This window comes from Taudactylus pleione, unplaced genomic scaffold, assembly GCF_031769625.1.
Source record: "Taudactylus pleione unplaced genomic scaffold, aTauple2 ptg002384l, whole genome shotgun sequence".
NCBI classification, from domain to species: domain Eukaryota; kingdom Metazoa; phylum Chordata; class Amphibia; order Anura; family Myobatrachidae; genus Taudactylus; species Taudactylus pleione.
The window spans coordinates 67,501-90,000 of NW_028286772.1; the positions used below are offsets into that span (position 1 = coordinate 67,501).

The 22,500-nt window shown below is 51.6% G+C and overlaps 1 protein-coding gene across 1 annotated transcript in view; it reads left to right on the forward strand.

Annotated features, from left to right (window-relative positions):
- Positions 1–22,500, forward strand: part of LOC148431356 (coiled-coil domain-containing protein 102A-like) — a 45,933-nt gene that overhangs the window by 15,547 nt on the left and 7,886 nt on the right. The window contains exon 5 of the mRNA XM_088466070.1: positions 224–433. Coding sequence (XP_088322196.1) covers positions 224–433 — 210 coding nt within the window. The remainder of the gene's footprint in view (positions 1–223; positions 434–22,500) is intronic.

Below are 22,500 nucleotides of genomic sequence, written 5' to 3' on the forward strand. Positions count from 1 at the left end.
CTTATTTAGACAGATTTATTTTTTTCTGCTCGTTACTGATAAGTGGCAATAAGATTAATAAAAACCAGGTGTTGTTTGAGGCAAATGTGCCCATTGGTTAGGGGCTTGCTATAGATATACATGGCATGGTATGGAGAATGGGAAATATATTACAAATACATCTCTTCTATGTTATGTGGGTATAAAATGATTTTGTCTTTGTGTCTGTGAATGACGTACACAGATGGAAGGGCTCCAGGCAGAGAACGCAGAGGAGTGGGGCCGACGGGAGAGGCTGGAAACTGAGAAGCTGAGTCTAGAACGTGAGAACAAGAAGCTGAGACTTCAGATCCAGGACCTGGAGGAGATTCTGACCCGTAAGCGAAGACAGACAGCCAGCGCGCTGGACACTGACCTGAAGTCTATCCAGGCGGACCTCTTTGAGAGGAACAAGGTGAGATGTGGTTCTAAGTTCCCGGATAGCTTAGGTGAGGTCACTAATACAACTGAGTGATGTTTCTGGTGTCTGGAGGGGCCGCTACATACAGAAATATATTCCTGTCCCCAAATGTTAGTGCACTTTCTCCCGCCGCAAATATCCGCGCTACATTCACCTATAGATCATGTATGAAGCACTGCGGGATCCACCCATCTTATATTAACCACTTTCCTGTCATGGTCGCATCAGGTGCCGACAAGACGGACTGACCACCCTCTACTTCCTGCAGCCTCTCACGGTGCTGTTCTGTCCCTCTGCAGCTGCGGCTCCTCCCCCCTCTCACGATGCTGGTCTGCCCCTCTGCAGCTGTGGCTCCTCCCCCCTCTCACGATGCTGGTCTGCCCCTCTGCAGCTGTGGCTCCTCCCCTCTCTCACTGTGCTGGTCTGCCCCTCTGCAGCTGCTGCTCCTCCCCTCTCACGGTGGTCGTCTGTCCCTCTGCAGCTGCGGCTCCTCCCCTCTCTCACTGTGCTGGTCTGCCCCTCTGCAGCTGTGGCTCCTCCCCCCCTCTCACTGTGCTGGTCTGCCCCTCTGCAGCTGCGGCTCCTCCCCTCTCTCACTGTGCTGGTCTGCCCCTCTGCAGCTGCGGCTCCTCCCCTCTCTCACTGTGCTGGTCTGCCCCTCTGCAGCTGCGGCTCCTCCCCTCTCACTGTGCTGGTCTGCCCCTCTGCAGCTGCGGCTCCTCCCCTCTCTCACTGTGCTGGTCTGCCCCTCTGCAGCTGCGGCTCCTCCCCTCTCTCACTGTGCTGGTCTGCCCCTCTGCAGCTGCGGCTCCTCCCCTCTCTCACTGTGCTGGTCTGCCCCTCTGCAGCTGCGGCTCCTCCCCCTCTCACTGTGCTGGTCTGCCCCTCTGCAGCTGCGGCTCCTCCCCTCTCTCACTGTGCTGGTCTGCCCCTCTGCAGCTGCGGCTCCTCCCCTCTCTCACTGTGCTGGTCTGCCCCTCTGCAGCTGCGGCTCCTCCCCTCTCTCACTGTGCTGGTCTGCCCCTCTGCAGCTGCGGCTCCTCCCCTCTCTCACTGTGCTGGTCTGCCCCTCTGCAGCTGCGGCTCCTCCCCTCTCTCACTGTGCTGGTCTGCCCCTCTGCAGCTGCGGCTCCTCCCCTCTCTCACTGTGCTGGTCTGCCCCTCTGCAGCTGCGGCTCCTCCCCTCTCTCACTGTGCTGGTCTGCCCCTCTGCAGCTGCGGCTCCTCCCCTCTCTCACTGTGCTGGTCTGCCCCTCTGCAGCTGCGGCTCCTCCCCTCTCTCACTGTGCTGGTCTGCCCCTCTGCAGCTGCGGCTCCTCCCCTCTCTCACTGTGCTGGTCTGCCCCTCTGCAGCTGCGGCTCCTCCCCTCTCTCACTGTGCTGGTCTGCCCCTCTGCAGCTGCGGCTCCTCCCCTCTCTCACTGTGCTGGTCTGCCCCTCTGCAGCTGCGGCTCCTCCCCTCTCTCACTGTGCTGGTCTGCCCCTCTGCAGCTGCGGCTCCTCCCCTCTCTCACTGTGCTGGTCTGCCCCTCTGCAGCTGCGGCTCCTCCCCTCTCTCACTGTGCTGGTCTGCCCCTCTGCAGCTGCGGCTCCTCCCCTCTCTCACTGTGCTGGTCTGCCCCTCTGCAGCTGCGGCTCCTCCCCTCTCTCACTGTGCTGGTCTGCCCCTCTGCAGCTGCGGCTCCTCCCCCCTCTCACTGTGCTGGTCTGCCCCTCTGCAGCTGCGGCTCCTCCCCCCTCTCACTGTGCTGGTCTGCCCCTCTGCAGCTGCGGCTCCTCCCCTCTCTCACGGTGCTGGTCTGCCCCTCTGCAGCTGCGGCTCCTCCCCTCTCTCACGGTGCTGGTCTGCCCCTCTGCAGCTGCGGCTCCTCCCCTCTCTCACGGTGCTGGTCTGCCCCTCTGCAGCTGCGGCTCCTCCCCTCTCTCACGGTGCTGGTCTGCCCCTCTGCAGCTGCGGCTCCTCCCCTCTCTCACGGTGCTGGTCTGCCCCTCTGCAGCTGCGGCTCCTCCCCTCTCTCACGGTGCTGGTCTGCCCCTCTGCAGCTGCGGCTCCTCCCCTCTCTCACGGTGCTGGTCTGCCCCTCTGCAGCTGCGGCTCCTCCCCTCTCTCACGGTGCTGGTCTGCCCCTCTGCAGCTGCGGCTCCTCCCCTCTCACACGGTGCTGGTCTGCCCCTCTGCAGCTGCGGCTCCTCCCCTCTCACTGTGCTGGTCTGCCCCTCTGCAGCTGCGGCTCCTCCCCCTCTCACTGTGCTGGTCTGCCCCTCTGCAGCTGCGGCTCCTCCCCCTCTCACTGTGCTGGTCTGCCCCTCTGCAGCTGCGGCTCCTCCCCCTCTCACTGTGCTGGTCTGCCCCTCTACAGCTGCTGCTCCTCTCTGAGGAAGATCCGGATAGATACCCTACAGCGCTGCTTCTTGATGATGTCCCTATTTATTTAAGAACTTTTTCCTTTCGTCATAATTAAAATATTTCTATTAAACCGTTTCCTTATTTACCTCCTGTCACGTGTGTCATACACTGCTGTCTAAGGCCTTGTAGTGCTGTATTCTGCTTTCACTTGGAACTAACTATTCCTCCTTGAAGCGCTAACCAAGTAAAGGCTGACCCACACACTTATAGCCCTAGTAAAGGCTGACCCACACACACATATAGACCTAGTAAAGGCTGACCCACACACATATAGCCCTAGTAAAGGCTGACCCACACACACATATAGACCTAGTAAAGGCTGGCCCACACACATATAGACCTAGTAAAGGCTGACCCACACACACATATAGACCTAGTAAAGGCTGACCCACACACATATAGACCTAGTAAAGGCTGACCCACACACACATATAGACCTAGTAAAGGCTGGCCCACACACATATAGACCTAGTAAAGGCTGACCCACACACACACATATAGACCTAGTAAAGGCTGGCCCACACACATATAGACCTAGTAAAGGCTGACCCACACACACACACAGACCTAGTAAAGGCTGACCCACACACACACATAGACCTAGTAAAGGCTGACCCACACACACATGTAGCCCTAGTAAAGGCTGGCCCACACACATATAGCCCTAGTAAAGGCTGACCCACACACACATATAGACCTAGTAAAGGCTGACCCACACACATATAGCCCTAGTAAAGGCTGACCCACACACACATATAGACCTAGTAAAGGCTGGCCCACACACATATAGACCTAGTAAAGGCTGACCCACACACACATATAGACCTAGTAAAGGCTGGCCCACACACATATAGACCTAGTAAAGGCTGACCCACACACACACACAGACCTAGTAAAGGCTGACCCACACACACACATAGACCTAGTAAAGGCTGACCCACACACACATGTAGCCCTAGTAAAGGCTGGCCCACACACACATATAGACCTAGTAAAGGCTGGCCCACACACATATAGACCTAGTAAAGGCTGGCCCACACACATGTAGCCCTAGTAAAGGCTGGCCCACACACATATAGCCCTAGTAAAGGCTGGCCCACACACATGTAGCCCTAGTAAAGGCTGGCCCACACACATGTAGCCCTAGTAAAGGCTGGCCCACACACATGTAGCCCTAGTAAAGGCTGACCCACACACACATATAGACCTAGTAAAGGCTGGCCCACACACATATAGACCTAGTAAAGGCTGACCCACACACACACACAGACCTAGTAAAGGCTGACCCACACACACACATAGACCTAGTAAAGGCTGACCCACACACACACATAGACCTAGTAAAGGCTGACCCACACACACATGTAGCCCTAGTAAAGGCTGGCCCACACACACATATAGACCTAGTAAAGGCTGGCCCACACACATATAGACCTAGTAAAGGCTGGCCCACACACATGTAGCCCTAGTAAAGGCTGGCCCACACACATATAGCCCTAGTAAAGGCTGGCCCACACACATGTAGCCCTAGTAAAGGCTGGCCCACACACATGTAGCCCTAGTAAAGGCTGGCCCACACACATGTAGCCCTAGTAAAGGCTGGCCCACACACATGTAGCCCTAGTAAAGGCTGGCCCACACACATGTAGCCCTAGTAAAGGCTGGCCCACACACATGTAGCCCTAGTAAAGGCTGACCCACACACATGTAGCCCTAGTAAAGGCTGGCCCACACACATGTAGCCCTAGTAAAGGCTGACCCACACACATGTAGCCCTAGTAAAGGCTGGCCCACACACATGTAGCCCTAGTAAAGGCTGGCCCACACACATGTAGCCCTAGTAAAGGCTGACCCACACACATGTAGCCCTAGTAAAGGCTGGCCCACACACATGTAGCCCTAGTAAAGGCTGGCCCACACACATGTAGCCCTAGTAAAGGCTGGCCCACACACATGTAGCCCTAGTAAAGGCTGGCCCACACACATGTAGCCCTAGTAAAGGCTGGCCCACACACATGTAGCCCTAGTAAAGGCTGGCCCACACACATGTAGCCCTAGTAAAGGCTGGCCCACACACATGTAGCCCTAGTAAAGGCTGGCCCACACACATGTAGCCCTAGTAAAGGCTGGCCCACACACATGTAGCCCTAGTAAAGGCTGGCCCACACACATGTAGCCCTAGTAAAGGCTGGCCCACACACATGTAGCCCTAGTAAAGGCTGGCCCACACACATGTAGCCCTAGTAAAGGCTGGCCCACACACATGTAGCCCTAGTAAAGGCTGGCCCACACACATGTAGCCCTAGTAAAGGCTGGCCCACACACATGTAGCCCTAGTAAAGGCTGGCCCACACACATGTAGCCCTAGTAAAGGCTGGCCCACACACATGTAGCCCTAGTAAAGGCTGGCCCACACACATGTAGCCCTAGTAAAGGCTGGCCCACACACATGTAGCCCTAGTAAAGGCTGGCCCACACACATGTAGCCCTAGTAAAGGCTGGCCCACACACATGTAGCCCTAGTAAAGGCTGGCCCACACACATGTAGCCCTAGTAAAGGCTGGCCCACACACATGTAGCCCTAGTAAAGGCTGGCCCACACACATGTAGCCCTAGTAAAGGCTGGCCCACACACATGTAGCCCTAGTAAAGGCTGGCCCACACACATGTAGCCCTAGTAAAGGCTGGCCCACACACATGTAGCCCTAGTAAAGGCTGGCCCACACACATGTAGCCCTAGTAAAGGCTGGCCCACACACATGTAGCCCTAGTAAAGGCTGGCCCACACACATGTAGCCCTAGTAAAGGCTGACCCACACACATGTAGCCCTAGTAAAGGCTGGCCCACACACATGTAGCCCTAGTAAAGGCTGGCCCACACACATGTAGCCCTAGTAAAGGCTGGCCCACACACATGTAGCCCTAGTAAAGGCTGGCCCACACACATGTAGCCCTAGTAAAGGCTGGCCCACACACATGTAGCCCTAGTAAAGGCTGGCCCACACACATGTAGCCCTAGTAAAGGCTGGCCCACACACATGTAGCCCTAGTAAAGGCTGGCCCACACACATGTAGCCCTAGTAAAGGCTGGCCCACACACATGTAGCCCTAGTAAAGGCTGGCCCACACACATGTAGCCCTAGTAAAGGCTGGCCCACACACATGTAGCCCTAGTAAAGGCTGGCCCACAACACTCATTCATGCGATGATCAACAAGGTTGCAAATAAACAGTAAAAGGAGATATTGTTTAAATTATTCAATTTCCAGTCAAGAATTAGATTATAATAATTTTACTTTACTTATTTTCTGTTCAAGAATTGTTAAGTATAAGGACAAATTCAAAATAATACAAAAAACACCATTTATAGTTACGTGTTATCTCAGCAGCTTGCCATGCCAGAACTCAATCCAAGTCTCCCCCCGAGCCCACAAAGGCTCCAATATTTATACCTTTTCTACAGATGATGTCATCAAATTATCATCTGTGGATCCATAGGAAGGTAGCCCTGACATAGACCTATGTACCATGGGAAAGTAACCATCGTGGATCCATAGGAAGGTAACCCTGACATAGACCTATGTACCATGGGAAAGTAACCATCGTGGATCCATAGGAAGGTAGCCCTGACATAGACCTATGTACCATGGGAAAGTAACCATCGTGGATCCATAGGAACGTAACCCTGACATAGACCTATGTACCATGGGAAAGTAACCATCGTGGATCTATAGGAAGGTAACCCTGACATAGACCTATGTACCACGGGAAAGTAACCATCGTGGATCCATAGGAAGGTAGCCCTGACATAGACCTATGTACCATGGGAAAGTAACCATCGTGGATCCATAGGAAGGTAGCCCTGACATAGACCTATGTACCACGGGAAAGTAACCATCGTGGATCCATAGGAAGGTAACCCTTACATAGACCTATGTACCACGGGAAAGTAACCATCGTGGATCCATAGGAAGGTAACCCTGACATAGACCTATGTACCATGGGAAAGTAACCATCGTGGATCCATAGGAAGGTAACCCTGACATAGACATATGTACCATGGGAAAGTAACCATCGTGGATCCATAGGAAGGTAACCCTGACATAGACCTATGTACCACGGGAAAGTAACCATCGTGGATCCATAGGAAGGTAACCCTGACATAGACCTATGCACCACGGGAAAGTAACCATCGTGGATCCATAGGAAGGTAACCCTGACATAGACCTATGTACCACGGGAAAGTAACCATCGTGGATCCATAGGAAGGTAACCCTGACATAGACCTATGTACCACGGGAAAGTAACCATCGTGGATCCATAGGAAAGTAACCCTGACATAGACCTCCCGGGGGAGTGCCTAACCCTTGCCTCCCGAACCCCCCCCCCCCCGAGTGCCTAACCCTAACCCCCCCTTCCCCTAACCTAAACCTAAGTCCCCCGGGGGAGTGCCTAACTTCCCCTTCGATCGGTAAGCCGGGTATCGGGCTCCCGGCGTATAATATAATCAGTACTGTGCAAAAGTTTCAGGCAGATGTGGAAAATACTGCAAAGTAAGAATGCTTTCAAAAATAGAAGTGCTAGTAGTCTATTTTTATCAATTAGCAAAGTGAATGAACAGAAGAGAAATCAAATCAATATTTGGTGTGACCACTCCTTGCCCCCATCCACCCCACTCTTATCCCATTTGCGCAGCTCTATGTTCTGCTCAGACCTCAGTTGCATAGACTGCAAGCGTACATTCCAGTGAGCACACAATTCTGTGAATTAGCAGCTCCACCATTTTGTGAGTGACAGCAATCTCACTCTGTGAGAGTTCTGAATCTGCAGATAACCACAGGGTGTGATGGCATACCATATCTGTATTACGCAAGGAATACGTCCATCATAATCGTAATTTCATTGCTTTTTGCACTTTGAGTGGCAGAAAATCAGTAGGTTTTGAGAAATTTCAGATCATGTCTAAGCAGCCTTAATGGGACATGTGAAAATGTAAGTGTGACCGGACGCCTTTCGCCTAGGCCATCCCTGGTCACGGGTTAGCGCTTTTGGACTCCCACTCACCGTCAGTGACCTCCTGTCACTGACTCCGCCCACTGTGCCGTGGGTGTGTAACGATGCTGCCACCACCAAACTCTACCATCGGCGTTTGGAACCGCTTATTAGGTACACTCAGGCTCCTACGTCGGCACCTGGAACCGCTTCTGCTGCGTATGCGTTTGACTAACTGCGGACACACCTCCTGTTTGGTGTCGGCTGTTCCCACCTGATCCCTCACAATGGACCAGGTCTGCACAGTAGGTGGCAGAGAGCTTGAACTTGGAGACACGGAGCTCTTACCCAGAACAGCAGGCCAGGCTAGGGTAATTACCATATCCATCCCCACTGCCAGGCTAGGGTAATTACCATATCCATCCCCACTGCCAGGCTAGGGTAATTACCATATCCATCCCCACTGCCAGGCTAGGGTAATTACCATATCCATCCCTACTGCCAGGCTATAGGGTAATTACCATATCCCTCCCCACTGCCAGGCTATAGGGTAATTACCATATCCCTCCCCACTGCCAGGCTATAGGGTAATTACCATATCCCTCCCCACTGCCAGGCTATAGGGTAATTACCATATCCCTCCCCACTGCCAGGCTATAGGGTAATTACCATATCCCTCCCCACTGCCAGGCTATAGGGTAATTACCATATCCCTCCCCACTGCCAGGCTATAGGGTAATTACCATATCCCTCCCCACAGCCAGGCTATAGGGTAATTACCATATCCATCCCCACTGCCAGGCTATAGGGTAATTACCATATCCATCACTACTGCCAGGCTATAGGGTAATTACCATATCCCTCCCCACTGCTAGGCTATAGGGTAATTACCATATCCCTCCCCACTGCCAGACTATAGGGTAATTACCATATCCATCCCTAGATGAGGCTGCCAGGCTATAGGGTAATTACCATATCCATCCCTAGGTGAGGCTACCAGGCTATAGGGTAATTACTATATCCATCCCTAGGTGAGGCTGCCAGGCTATAGGGTAATTACCATATCCATCCCTAGGTGAGGCTGCCAGGCTATAGGGTAATTACTATATCCATCCCTAGGTGAGGCTGCCAGGCTATAGGGTAATTACCATATCCATCCCTAGGTGAGGCTGCCAGGCTATAGGGTAATTACCATATCCATCCCTAGGTGAGGCTGCCAGACTATAGGGTAATTACCATATCCATCCCTAGGTGAGGCTGCCAGGCTATAGGGTAATTACCATATCCATCCCTAGGTGAGGCTGCCAGGCTAGGGTAATTACCATATCCATCCCTAGGTGAGGCTGCCAGGCTATAGGGTAATTACCATATCCATCCCTAGGTGAGGCTGCCAGGCTAGGGTAATTACCATATCCATCCCTAGGTGAGGCTGCCAGGCTATAGGGTAATTACCATATCCATCCCTAGGTGAGGCTGCCAGGCTAGGGTCATTACCATATCCATCCCTAGATGAGGCTGCCAGGCTATAGGGTAATTACCATATCCATCCCCACTGCCAGGCTATAGGGTCATTACCATATCCATCCCTAGGTGAGGCTACCAGACTATAGGGTAATTACTATATCCATCCCTAGGTGAGGCTGCCAGGCTATAGGGTAATTACCATATCCATCCCTAGGTGAGGCTGCCAGGCTATAGGGTAATTACTATATCCATCCCTAGGTGAGGCTGCCAGGCTATAGGGTAATTACCATATCCATCCCTAGGTGAGGCTGCCAGGCTATAGGGTCATTACCATATCCATCCCTAGGTGAGGCTGCCAGGCTATAGGGTCATTACCATATCCATCCCCACTGCCAGGCTATAGGGTAATTACCATATCCATCCCCACTGCCAGGCTATAGGGTAATTACCATATCCATCCCTAGGTGAGGCTGCCAGGCTATAGGGTAATTACCATATCCATCCCTAGGTGAGGCTGCCAGGCTATAGGGTAATTACCATATCCATCCCTAGGTGAGGCTGCCAGGCTATAGGGTAATTACCATATCCATCCCCACTGCCAGGCTATAGGGTAATTACCATATCCCTCCCCACTGCCAGGCTATAGGGTAATTACCATATCCATCCCTAGGTGAGGCTGCCAGGCTATAGGGTAATTACCATATCCATCCCTAGGTGAGGCTGCCAGGCTATAGGGTAATTACCATATCAATCCCTAGGTGAGGCTGCCAGGCTATAGGGTAATTACCATATCCCTCCCCACTGCCAGGCTATAGGGTAATTACCATATCCCTCCCCACTGCCAGGCTATAGGGTAATTACCATATCCCTCCCCACTGCCAGGCCATAGGGTAATTACCATATCCCTCCCCACTGCCAGGCTATAGGGTAATTACCATATCCCTCCCCACTGCCAGGCTATAGGGTAATTACCATATCCCTCCCCACTGCCAGGCTATAGGGTAATTACCATATCCATCCCTACTGCCAGGCTATAGGGTAATTACCATATCCCTCCCCACTGCCAGGCTAGGGTAATTACCATATCCCTCCCCACTGCCAGGCTATAGGGTAATTACCATATCCATCCCTACTGCCAGGCTATAGGGTAATTACCATATCCCTCCCCACTGCCAGGCTAGGGTAATTACCATATCCATCCCCACTGCCAGGCTATAGGGTAATTACCATATCCATCCCTAGGTGAGGACGTCTAACCAGCAGTTTGGCTCCAGAGGTCAGGACATGTTACATTTCTATAAGTGCATTTACACCCATATTACATACAAAAATATATTCACACGTCATAGACTATACTACTCTACTTTATACACCAATGCATTGCAGACGCAGCGCTCTACCGCACAATGTGTATATTAATACAGTTACTATGAACCATGTGCAGTGTGCTTTTATACTGTCCACTGTAACTGTGTCAGCGCTGGTCGCAGTGGTTGCTGGCTCTCCCTGTCCTACAGCGGCCATGACACACTCTACCTACACTCCCCCAGTGCAGCAAGTCCAGGCCGCGGCATCTAGAACATTAAAAACACTTATCAACACTCAGCGCGTAGCGCAGAGTATACATTTACAATGGGCGCCTGGCGCCTTTTTGTCCTTTTAAAAATGGCGGCACAGCACGGGGGTTAACCCCTTCAGTGCTGTGGCAACCATTAACCCGTGTGGCCTACCTCCGGCCACACTTCTCCCCCCCCCCCCTCAAGCGGGCTACCAGAGGGCCATGTCCCAACGATTTGGCTCCTGGTCCCGCAGCCTCTTGGGGGGTTCAAGGAAGCTACCTGGGGGGCTTCGGCTCCGGCCTGGACAGTTCATCCATATTGCAGTGGGCCTTTCCTTGTTGGTACACAATGTCCCAATAGTCACACTGAAGTCCAAGGCTCCACCACAACAGTCTGCCAGTTTCCCTTTTGGGGGACCAGTCACACACACAGTGCTGAAGGTGGTCCAATGCCCAAACAATTGCCAACCGCTGTGTTCCAATTGTGGCATACCCCACCTCCCACCATAGCAGTATACGGCTCAAACAAGCCAAAGGGTGCTCCGGCCCACATGGCCCCTCCTGGCTCCGTACTGCTCCCAGTCTGTGCAATGACGCATTAGTTCGTACCACAATGTCCTGGTCCTGAAAGTGCGCCATCTGCACTGGAGCTGGTATCAGAGCCTCCTTCAATGACTGGAATGCCAACTCACAAGCGGGTATCCAGTCCACTGACTTGGGAAGTCTCTCCCTGGTCAACTCTGTAAGGGGTGTCACTACAGTACTACAGTCAGGGACAACTCGTCCGTAGGGCCTTACAGTTTCTAAGGTCAGTACCTGTCTTGCGGTTGTGGGCCGGGGACAGTGTCTGATTGCCTCCACCCCCACTGGTCTGGGCCTACCACTGTCTCCCCCCACACTATACCCTGGGCACTGCACCTCTGTCATCTCCACCTGGCATCTGTCTGCGCTACCTGTCAGACCTGCCCTACCATCCTCCTCCAATGATCTATGACTATGGGAACCTACCCTGTCACCTAGGCCTTCTCTCACCACCTTGTCCGCTACCTGTTCCATAGTGATTGTGGACAGATCACCAGCCTCTGAACTCCGTGTGACATCCACCACGGGTAAGCTGCGTGTCTTCCCCGATCTACTTGGCACAAGCAGGGGACCTTGCTCCCTAACTGGCCTATCCCCTTCTACCTTCCTGGCTACCCTGTACCTTAACCCTCCCCGCCAGGTCACACTCACTGCCGCTATCCCTGAAAGGCCGCTGCCAGCTTGGCACGATATGCCTTCCAGATATGGGTCAGCAAGCTGAGCTTCCCTGAACTCCTGTCTGGGGCCCTCACTTCCTTCTAAGTAGGGACAGTCTACAGGGGGATATGGGTTGGGATCGCTAGGGTCAGTCTGGTTGAGGTCAGGGAAAGGGAAGTCAGTGTGGTCATTCGTACTCACCGCCGGAGTTGGCAAACCACTAGGGACAGGAGCATCACTGGGCACCCTCACAGGATCCAACGAGCCGGAACCAACATCCTCTGCGTTGCTAGGGGGCGTAGGCATACCAGAGGCAGAAGGCATGCTGGGTAGATGTGCTGATCTAGCCGCTGTGGTCTTTTCCTCTGGGCTGGTTGATGCTGTGGTAAGCTGCGCTGGCAGTTGTCTAGCCGCTGTGGTCTTTTCCTCTGGGCTGGGTTGTTCTGGTGCAGTTGATGTAGACTGTGATCTGGAAACTTGACTCCGGGCGATGGCGTCAGCAAACGTGGTAACAATTCCACCACCAAGGTCATTCCCCAGGACCACATCGGTTGGAAGGCCATCCATGACTGCAACTTCCCTCAACTCTGGGCCAGCTCCCCAGTCCAGGTAGACTCTCGCCACAGGTACCTCTCGCTCCATTCCGCCTGCCACGGTCACTTTGGCAGTGCGGCCTGGCAGTACTGCAGCAGGATCAATAAGGCAGGGGCTCACAACAGTGATTGAGGCCCCAGAGTCTCTTAAACCTTGTCCCTGCAGGGGCCCCACTTGGACCGTCTGCAGGTGCCACCACATATTTTGGGGTGGCCCCTTGGCCATGCAGGTGACTCTCTCCGTAGAGTCCACCTGATTCTCCCCACACTCCATTGGACTGGCTGGAGTAGGAACAGTCTCTTTGGGCTCACCTCCCCGGGTCAGGCAAGCAAGCCGGGCTCCAGCACTCGGATTTGGGGCACGAGTCTGGGGTGCTTGGGGTGTGGGACAGTTCATCCTCAGATATCCTATTTTCCCACAGTCATAACACTTCTTGTCCAGGTGGGGCCCCGGTGGTCCCTGATGATTTGCAGGGACAGGGCGGGGCGATTGCTGGCCAAGATCACCCGGGTTGGAGGATGCCCGCTTTGGGGGGTGATGAGCAGAAGAGGGGTGTTCCCCTGGTTGTACAGTCCATTGGGGTCTGCTGCTAGTCGGGCGCTTCTGCCCTTGTGGCCGAATTGCCACATACTTGTCCGCTAACTGGGCCGCCATCTTCAAGCTGGGTGGCTCCTGGTCTAGCACCCACTCCTTCACCTCTAGGGCACACCTGCGGTAGAACTGCTCTTTGCATAGCAGATCAATCAGTGCATCCCAGGTAGTGGCACCAGATCCCTTCACCCACTTCACCACGTACTGCCTCAGCTGGGTGGCGAACTGCTCATGGGTGCTGGTAGGGTTCTTGGGCAAGTCCCGGAACTTTTTCCTGTAGGACTCAGGAGTGACAAAGTATCGCTGTAGGAGGGCCCTTACGACTTCGTCATAGTCACCGCAGTCCTCGGTGGCCACTCCTCGATAGGCCTCCAGGGCCTCTCCGTGCAGTGTGGGCACCAGGTGTTTGACCCACTCCTGCTTGGGTAAATCATGTAGTTTACAAGTCCTTTCAAATACTTGCAAATGTCCATCAATGTCCCCATCACTGTCTGCAAACTTGGCAAACTGTATAAGTCCTGATCTGGGTACAGCAGTCTGCAACGGTGCTTGGGGTACCACGGCCGGTGGTGCCCGCTCGCCATGCCACATCCGAATGATTAGCAGACGCTCCTGCTCCGTTGCCTTTTCTCCCAATTCCGCTAGCCGCTCCGCTAGGGAATCCATTCTGTCCCCCCTGGGACGTTGGGATCCCTGCCATGCTGGGGAATGCTGAGAAACATAACTGCTGTGAGAGGGGGCAGGACTTGTTGCTCTCACCACGTTCTGAGGGGCGTCCATTGTTACGCTGGCCGCACTTTCCACCTCCGTCTGATGCAACTCCATTCCGCTGTTATCAGTCATCCTGCGCGTTCTCCTGAACTGCAGTTACTCCTCTCCTGAGTAACTCGGCTTCTCTCGTCGGGTGACCGAAAAGCCGCCTGGGATTATCCCACCGCTATGCCACCAGATGTGACCGGACGCCTTTCGCCTAGGCCGTCCCTGGTCACGGGTTAGCGCTTTTGGACTCCCACTCACCGTCAGTGACCTCCTGTCACTGACTCCGCCCACTGCGCCGTGGGCGTGTAACGATGCTGCCACCACCAAACTCTACCATCGGCGTTTGGAACCGCTTATTAGGTACACTCAGGCTCCTGCCTTGGAACCTGGAACCGCTTCTGCTGCGTATGCGTTTGACTAACTGCGGACACACCTCCTGTTTGGTGTCGGCTGTTCACACCTGATCCCTCGCAATGGACCAGGTCTGCACGGTAGTTTGGCAGAGGGCTTGAACTTGGAGACACGGAGTTCTTACCCAGAACAGCAGGAGAACGGAATAGCGTTTGGCGCAAATCTTTTGGTCGCAGGATTGAGTCAATTGAAGTAAAGGCAAACAGTGTTTATTTGCTCAATGTCTTAAAGAAGACCCTCCCTTCCGTCTGAAGGGGAATATCACACAGAATCAAACAGCAATTCTCCACAAAGGATTTCCAAAGATGTACCACATACAGGAATCTTATCAGCAGGTCTTCTCCTCACAGAAGTTACAGGGTTGTACCACATACAGGGCTCACAGTCCCTCTTTTTATGTCATTCTTACACACAACATCACAGGGGGCAAATCCACCCTGTGCTCCTTCCAGCCAATCATTCTAGCTCAGAAAACATAAATAAATACGTCTTACATTTCATTGATACCACCCAAAAACATTTGGTTTCCTAAGCACAGACTGAGTTACATATACTGTGTCTGAAAAGTTAAATATAATGCAAATTCCTATTGCATTCGTCTCTTCACACGTCTATGACTAAACCAGTTTGGTCTTTCTGAGTCTTACACCATCTAAGCTCTTACACAACATAGAAGCTTCCTAACCACAAACAGCTTGTCTTTTACACCTTTGCTTGGTATCGTACACAGACACACAGGAGTCTCCCTAGCCCGCATTACATAGGAAAGGCCTCTTCAGTCACCACCTAACCCCCCACTGCCAGGCTATAGGGTAATTAACCACCTAACCCCCCACTGCCAGGCTATAGGGTCATTACCATATCCATCCCCACTGCCAGGCTATAGGGTCATTACCATATCCATCCCCACTGCCAGGCTAAAAGGTAATTACCATATCCCTCCCCACTGCCAGGCTATAGGGTAATTACCATATCCATCCCCACTGCCAGGCTATAGGGTAATTACCATATCCATCCCCACTGCCAGGCTATAGGGTAATTACCATATCCATCCCCACTGCCAGGCTATAGGGTAATTACCATATCCATCCCCACTGCCAGGCTATAGGGTAATTACCATATCCATCCCCACTGCCAGGCTAAAAGGTAATTATCATATCCCTCCCCACTGTCAGGCTATAGGGTAATTACCATATCCATCCCCACTGCCAGGCTATAGGGTAATTACCATATCCATCCCTAGGTGAGGACGTCTAACAAGCAGTTTGGCTCCAGAGGTCAGGACATGTTACATTTCTATAAGTGCATTTACACCCATATTACATACAAAAATATATTCACACATCATAGACTATACTACTCTACTTTATACACCAATGCATTGCAGATGCAGTGCTCTACCGCACAATATGCGTATAGTAATAATACAGGTTACTATGAACCATGTGCAGTGTGCTTTTATACTGTCCACTGTAACTGTTTCAGCGCTGGTCGCAGTGGGATCTGGCTCTCCCTGTCCCGCAGCGGCCATGACACACTCTACCTACACTCCCCCAGTGCAGCGGGTCCTGGCCGCGGCATCTAGAACACTAAAAGCACACTTATTAACAGCGCAGAGTATACATTTACAGTGGGCGCCTTTTTGTCCTTTTAAAAATGGCGGAACAGCACGGGGGTTAACCCCTTCAGTGCTGTGGCAGCCATTAACCCCGTGTGGCCTGCCTCCGGCCACAGCAAGTTTTTTTGTCTATGGAATATAATATAAATGTGTATATGTGTAATAAAGAAATATATATAGTGCGTGTCATGGTAACATCCACATCAATGGCAGGTCCCAAGGTTTCCTAGCAGAACATTGCGCAGAGCATCGCACTACCCGCGCTGGCTGCCTTTTTCCCATAGTGCATCCTGGTGCCATCTTTTCCCCAAGTAAATAACGCACCCGGCCTTCCCCATAATGTAAGAGAAAATGTGATTCATCAGACCAGACCCCCTTCTTCCATTGCTCCAAGGTCCAATTCTAACGCTCACGCGCTTATTGTAGGCGCTTTCAGTGGTGGACAGGTCAGCAAGTGCTCTCTGACCCCATATACAAGCTGTAATGCGCTGTGTTCTGTCACCCCTGTATCATAGCCAGCATTAATGATCTCAGCAATTTGTGATCTAGTAGCTCCTCTGTGTAATCGGAGCAGACGGGCTAGGCCTTCCCTCTACACGGGCACCCATGACCCTCTCATCAGATCACAGGTTGTACTTCCTTGGACAACTTTGGTAGATAGTAACCACTGCATATCGGGAACTCCCCACAAGACCCAGTATCTTAAGATCCTTGCACTGTCCATCTGCCATAGTAACGGGATAATCAGTGATCACTTTCTGCCTGATATACCCCAGCCCTTGTCATCTGCCATAGTAACGGGATAATCAGTGATCACTTCCTGCCTGATATACCCCAGCCCTTGTCATCTGCCATAGTAACGGGATAATAAGTGATCACTTCCTGCCTGATATACCCCAGCCCTCGTCATCTGCCATAGTAACGGGATAATCAGTGTTATCACTTCCTGCCTGATATACCCCAGCCCTTGTCATCTGCCATAGTAACGGGATAATCAGTGATCACTTCCTGCCTGATATACCCCAGCCCTTGTCATCTGCCATAGTAACGGGATAATCAGTGATCACTTCCTGCCTGATACACCCCAGCCCTCGTCATCTGCCATAGTAACGGGATAATCAGTGATCACTTCCTGCCTGATATATCCCAGCCCTCGTCATCTGCCATAGTAACGGGATAATCAGTGATCACTTTCTGCCTGATATATCCCAGCCCTCGTCATCTGCCATAGTAACGGGATAATCAGTGATCACTTCCTGCCTGATATACCCCAGCCCTTGTCATCTGCCATAGTAACGGGATAATCAGTGATCACTTCCTGCCTGATATATCCCAGCCCTCGTCATCTGCCATAGTAACGGGATAATCAGTGATCACTTCCTGCCTGATATATCCCAGCCCTTGTCATCTGCCATAGTAACGGGATAATCAGTGATCACTTCCTACCTGATATATCCCAGCCCTCGTCATCTGCCATAGTAACGGGATAATCAGTGATCACTTCCTGCCTGATATATCCCAGCCCTCGTCATCTGCCATAGTAACGGGATAATCAGTGATCACTTCCTGCCTGATATATCCCAGCCCATGTCATTTGCCATAGTAACGGGATAATCAGTGTTATCACTTCCTGCCTGATATACCCCAGCCCTTGTCATCTGCCATAGTAACGGGATAATCAGTGATCACTTCCTGCCTGATATATCCCAGCCCTCGTCATCTGCCATAGTAACGGGATAATCAGTGATCACTTCCTGCCTGATATATCCCAGCCCATGTCATCTGCCATAGTAACGGGATAATCAGTGATCACTTCCTGCCTGATATACCCCAGCCCTTGTCATCTGCCATAGTAACGGGATAATCAGTGATCACTTCCTGCCTGATATATCCCAGCCCTCGTCATCTGCCATAGTAACGGGATAATCAGTGATCACGTCCTGCCTGATATATCCCAGCCCTTGTCATCTGCCATAGTAACGGGATAATCAGTGATCACTTCCTGCCTGATATACCCCAGCCCTTGTCATCTGCCATAGTAACGGGATAATCAGTGATCACTTCCTGCCTGATATACCCCAGCCCTCGTCATCTGCCATAGTAACGGGATAATCAGTGATCACTTCCTGCCTGATATATCCCAGCCCTCGTCATCTGCCATAGTAACGGGATAATCAGTGATCACTTCCTGCCTGATATATCCCAGCCCATGTCATCTGCCATAGTAACGGGATAATCAGTGATCACTTCCTGCCTGATATACCCCAGCCCTCGTCATCTGTCATAGTAACGGGATAATCAGTGTTATTCACTTCCTGCCTGATATATCCCAGCCCTTGTCATCTGCCATAGTAACGGGATAATCAGTGTTATCACTTCCTGCCTGATATACCCCAGCCCTCGTCATCTGCCATAGTAACGGGATAATCAGTGATCACTTCCTGCCTGATATATCCCAGCCCTTGTCATCTGCCATAGTAACGGGATAATCAGTGATCACTTCCTGCCTGATATATCCCAGCCCTCGTCATTTGCCATAGTAACGGGATAATCAGTGATCACTTCCTGCCTGATATATCCCAGCCCTTGTCATCTGCCATAGTAACGGGATAATCAGTGATCACTTCCTGTCTGATATATCCCAGCCCTCGTCATCTGCCATAGTAACGGGATAATCAGTGATCACTTCCTGCCTGATATATCCCAGCCCTCGTCATCTGCCATAGTAACGCGATAATCAGTGATCACTTCCTGCCTGATATACTCCAGCCCTTGTCATCTGCCATAGTAACGGGATAATCAGTGATCACTTCCTGCCTGATATATCCCAGCCCTCGTCATCTGCCATAGTAACGGGATAATCAGTGATCACTTCCTACCTGATATATCCCAGCCCTCGTCATCTGCCATAGTAACGGGATAATCAGTGATCACTTCCTGCCTGATATATCCCAGCCCTCGTCATCTGCCGTAGTAACGGGATAATCAGTGTTATTCACTTCCTGCCTGATATACCCCAGCCCTTGTCATCTGCCATAGTAACGGGATAATCAGTGATCACTTCCTGCCTGATATATCCCAGCCCTCGTCATCTGCCATAGTAACGGGATAATCAGTGATCACTTCCTGCCTGATATACCCCAGCCCTTGTCATCTGCCATAGTAACGGGATAATCAGTGATCACTTCCTGCCTGATATATCCCAGCCCTCGTCATCTGCCATAGTAAAGGGATAATCAGTGATCGCTTCCTGCCTGATATATCCCAGCCCTCGTCATCTGCCATAGTAACGGGATAATCAGTGATCACTTCCTGCCTGATATACCCCAGCCCTTGTCATCTGCCATAGTAACGGGATAATCAGTGATCACTTCCTGCCTGATATATCCCAGCCCTTGTCATCTGCCATAGTAACGGGATAATCAGTGATCACTTCCTGCCTGATATATCCCAGCCCTCGTCATCTGCCATAGTAACGGGATAATCAGTGATCACTTTCTGCCTGATATATCCCAGCCCATGTCATCTGCCATAGTAACGGGATAATCAGTGATCACTTCCTGCCTGATATATCCCAGCCCATGTCATCTGCCATAGTAACGGGATAATCAGTGATCACTTCCTGCCTGATATATCCCAGCCCTCGTCATCTGCCATAGTAACGGGATAATCAGTGATCACTTCCTGCCTGATATACCCCAGCCCTCGTCATCTGCCATAGTAACGGGATAATCAGTGATCACTTCCTGCCTGATATACCCCAGCCCTTGTCATCTGCCATAGTAACGGGATAATCAGTGATCACTTCCTGCCTGATATACCCCAGCCCTCGTCATCTGCCATAGTAACGCGATAATCAGTGATCACTTCCTGCCTGATATACCCCAGCCCTTGTCATCTGCCATAGTAACGGGATAATCAGTGATCACTTCCTGCCTGATATATCCCAGCCCTCGTCATCTGCCATAGTAACGGGATAATCAGTGATCACTTCCTGCCTGATATACCCCAGCCCTTGTCATCTGCCATAGTAACGGGATAATCAGTGATCACTTCCTGCCTGATATATCCCAGCCCTCGTCATCTGCCATAGTAAAGGGATAATCAGTGATCGCTTCCTGCCTGATATATCCCAGCCCTCGTCATCTGCCATAGTAACGGGATAATCAGTGATCACTTCCTGCCTGATATATCCCAGCCCATGTCATTTGCCATAGTAACGGGATAATCAGTGTTATCACTTCCTGCCTGATATACCCCAGCCCTTGTCATCTGCCATAGTAACGGGATAATCAGTGATCACTTCCTGCCTGATATACCCCAGCCCATGTCATCTGCCATAGTAACGGGATAATCAGTGATCGCTTCCTGTCTGATATACCCCAGCCCTCGTCATCTGCCATAGTAACGGGATAATCAGTGATCGCTTCCTGCCTGATATATCCCAGCCCTCGTCATCTGCCATAGTAACGGGATAATCGGTGATCGCTTCCTGCCTGATATATCCCAGCCCTTGTCATCTGCCATAGTAACGGGATAATCGGTGATCGCTTCCTGCCTGATATATCCCAGCCCTCGTCATCTGCCATAGTAACGGGATAATCGGTGATCACTTCCTGCCTGATATACCCCAGCCCTCGTCATCTGCCATAGTAACGGGATAATCAGTGATCACTTCCTGCCTGATATACCCCAGCCCTCGTCATCTGCCATAGTAACGGGATAATCAGTGATCACTTCCTGCCTGATATATCCCAGCCCTCGTCATCTGCCATAGTAACGGGATAATCAGTGATCACTTCCTGCCTGATATATCCCAGCCCTCGTCATCTGCCATAGTAACGGGATAATCAGTGATCACTTCCTGCCTGATATATCCCAGCCCTCGTCATCTGCCATAGTAACGGGATAATCAGTGATCACTTCCTGCCTGATATATCCCAGCCCTCGTCATCTGCCATAGTAACGGGATAATCAGTGATCACTTCCTGCCTGATATACCCCAGCCCTCGTCATCTGCCATAGTAACGGGATAATCAGTGATCACTTCCTGCCTGATATACCCCAGCCCTCGTCATCTGCCATAGTAACGGGATAATCAGTGATCACTTCCTGCCTGATATACCCCAGCCCTCGTCATCTGCCATAGTAACGGGATAATCAGTGTTATCACTTCATGCCTGATATACCACAGCCCTCCTCATCTGCCATAGTAACGGGATAATCAGTGATCACTTCCTGCCTGATATACCCCAGCCCTCGTCATCTGCCATAGTAACGGGATAATCAGTGTTATCACTTCATGCCTGATATACCCCAGCCCTCGTCATCTGCCATAGTAACGGGATAATCAGTGATCACTTCATGCCTGATATACCCCAGCCCTCGTCATCTGCCATAGTAACGGGATAATCAGTGATCACTTCCTGCCTGATATATCCCAGCCCTCGTCATCTGCCATAGTAACGGGATAATCAGTGATCACTTCCTGCCTGATATACCCCAGCCCTCGTCATCTGCCATAGTAACGGGATAATCAGTGATCACTTCCTGCCTGATATATCCCAGCCCTCGTCATCTGCCGTAGTAACGGGATAATCAGTGATCACTTCCTGCCTGATATATCCCAGCCCTCGTCATCTGCCATAGTAACGGGATAATCAGTGATCACTTCCTGCCTGATATACCCCAGCCTTTGTCATCTGCCATAGTAACGGGATAATCAGTGATCACTTCCTGCCTGATATATCCCAGCCCTCGTCATCTGCCATAGTAACGGGATAATCAGTGATCACTTCCTGCCTGATATACCCCAGCCTTTGTCATCTGCCATAGTAACGGGATAATCAGTGATCACTTCCTGCCTGATATATCCCAGCCCTCGTCATCTGCCATAGTAACGGGATAATCAGTGATCACTTCCTGCCTGATATACCCCAGCCCTCGTCATCTGCCATAGTAACGGGATAATCAGTGATCACTTCCTGCCTGATATATCCCAGCCCTCGTCATCTGCCATAGTAACGGGATAATCAGTGATCACTTCCTGCCTGATATACCCCAGCCCTTGTCATCTGCCATAGTAACGGGATAATCAGTGATCACTTCCTGCCTGATATATCCCAGCCCTCGTCATCTGCCATAGTAACGGGATAATCAGTGATCACTTCCTGCCTGATATACCCCAGCACTCGTCATCTGCCATAGTAACGGGATAATCAGTGATCACTTCCTGCCTGATATATCCCAGCCCTCGTCATCTGCCATAGTAACGGGATAATCAGTGATCACTACCTGCCTGATATATCCCAGCCCTCGTCATCTGCCATAGTAACGGGATAATCAGTGATCACTTCCTGCCTGATATATCCCAGCCCTCGTCATCTGCCATAGTAACGGGATAATCAGTGATCACTTCCTGTCTGATAT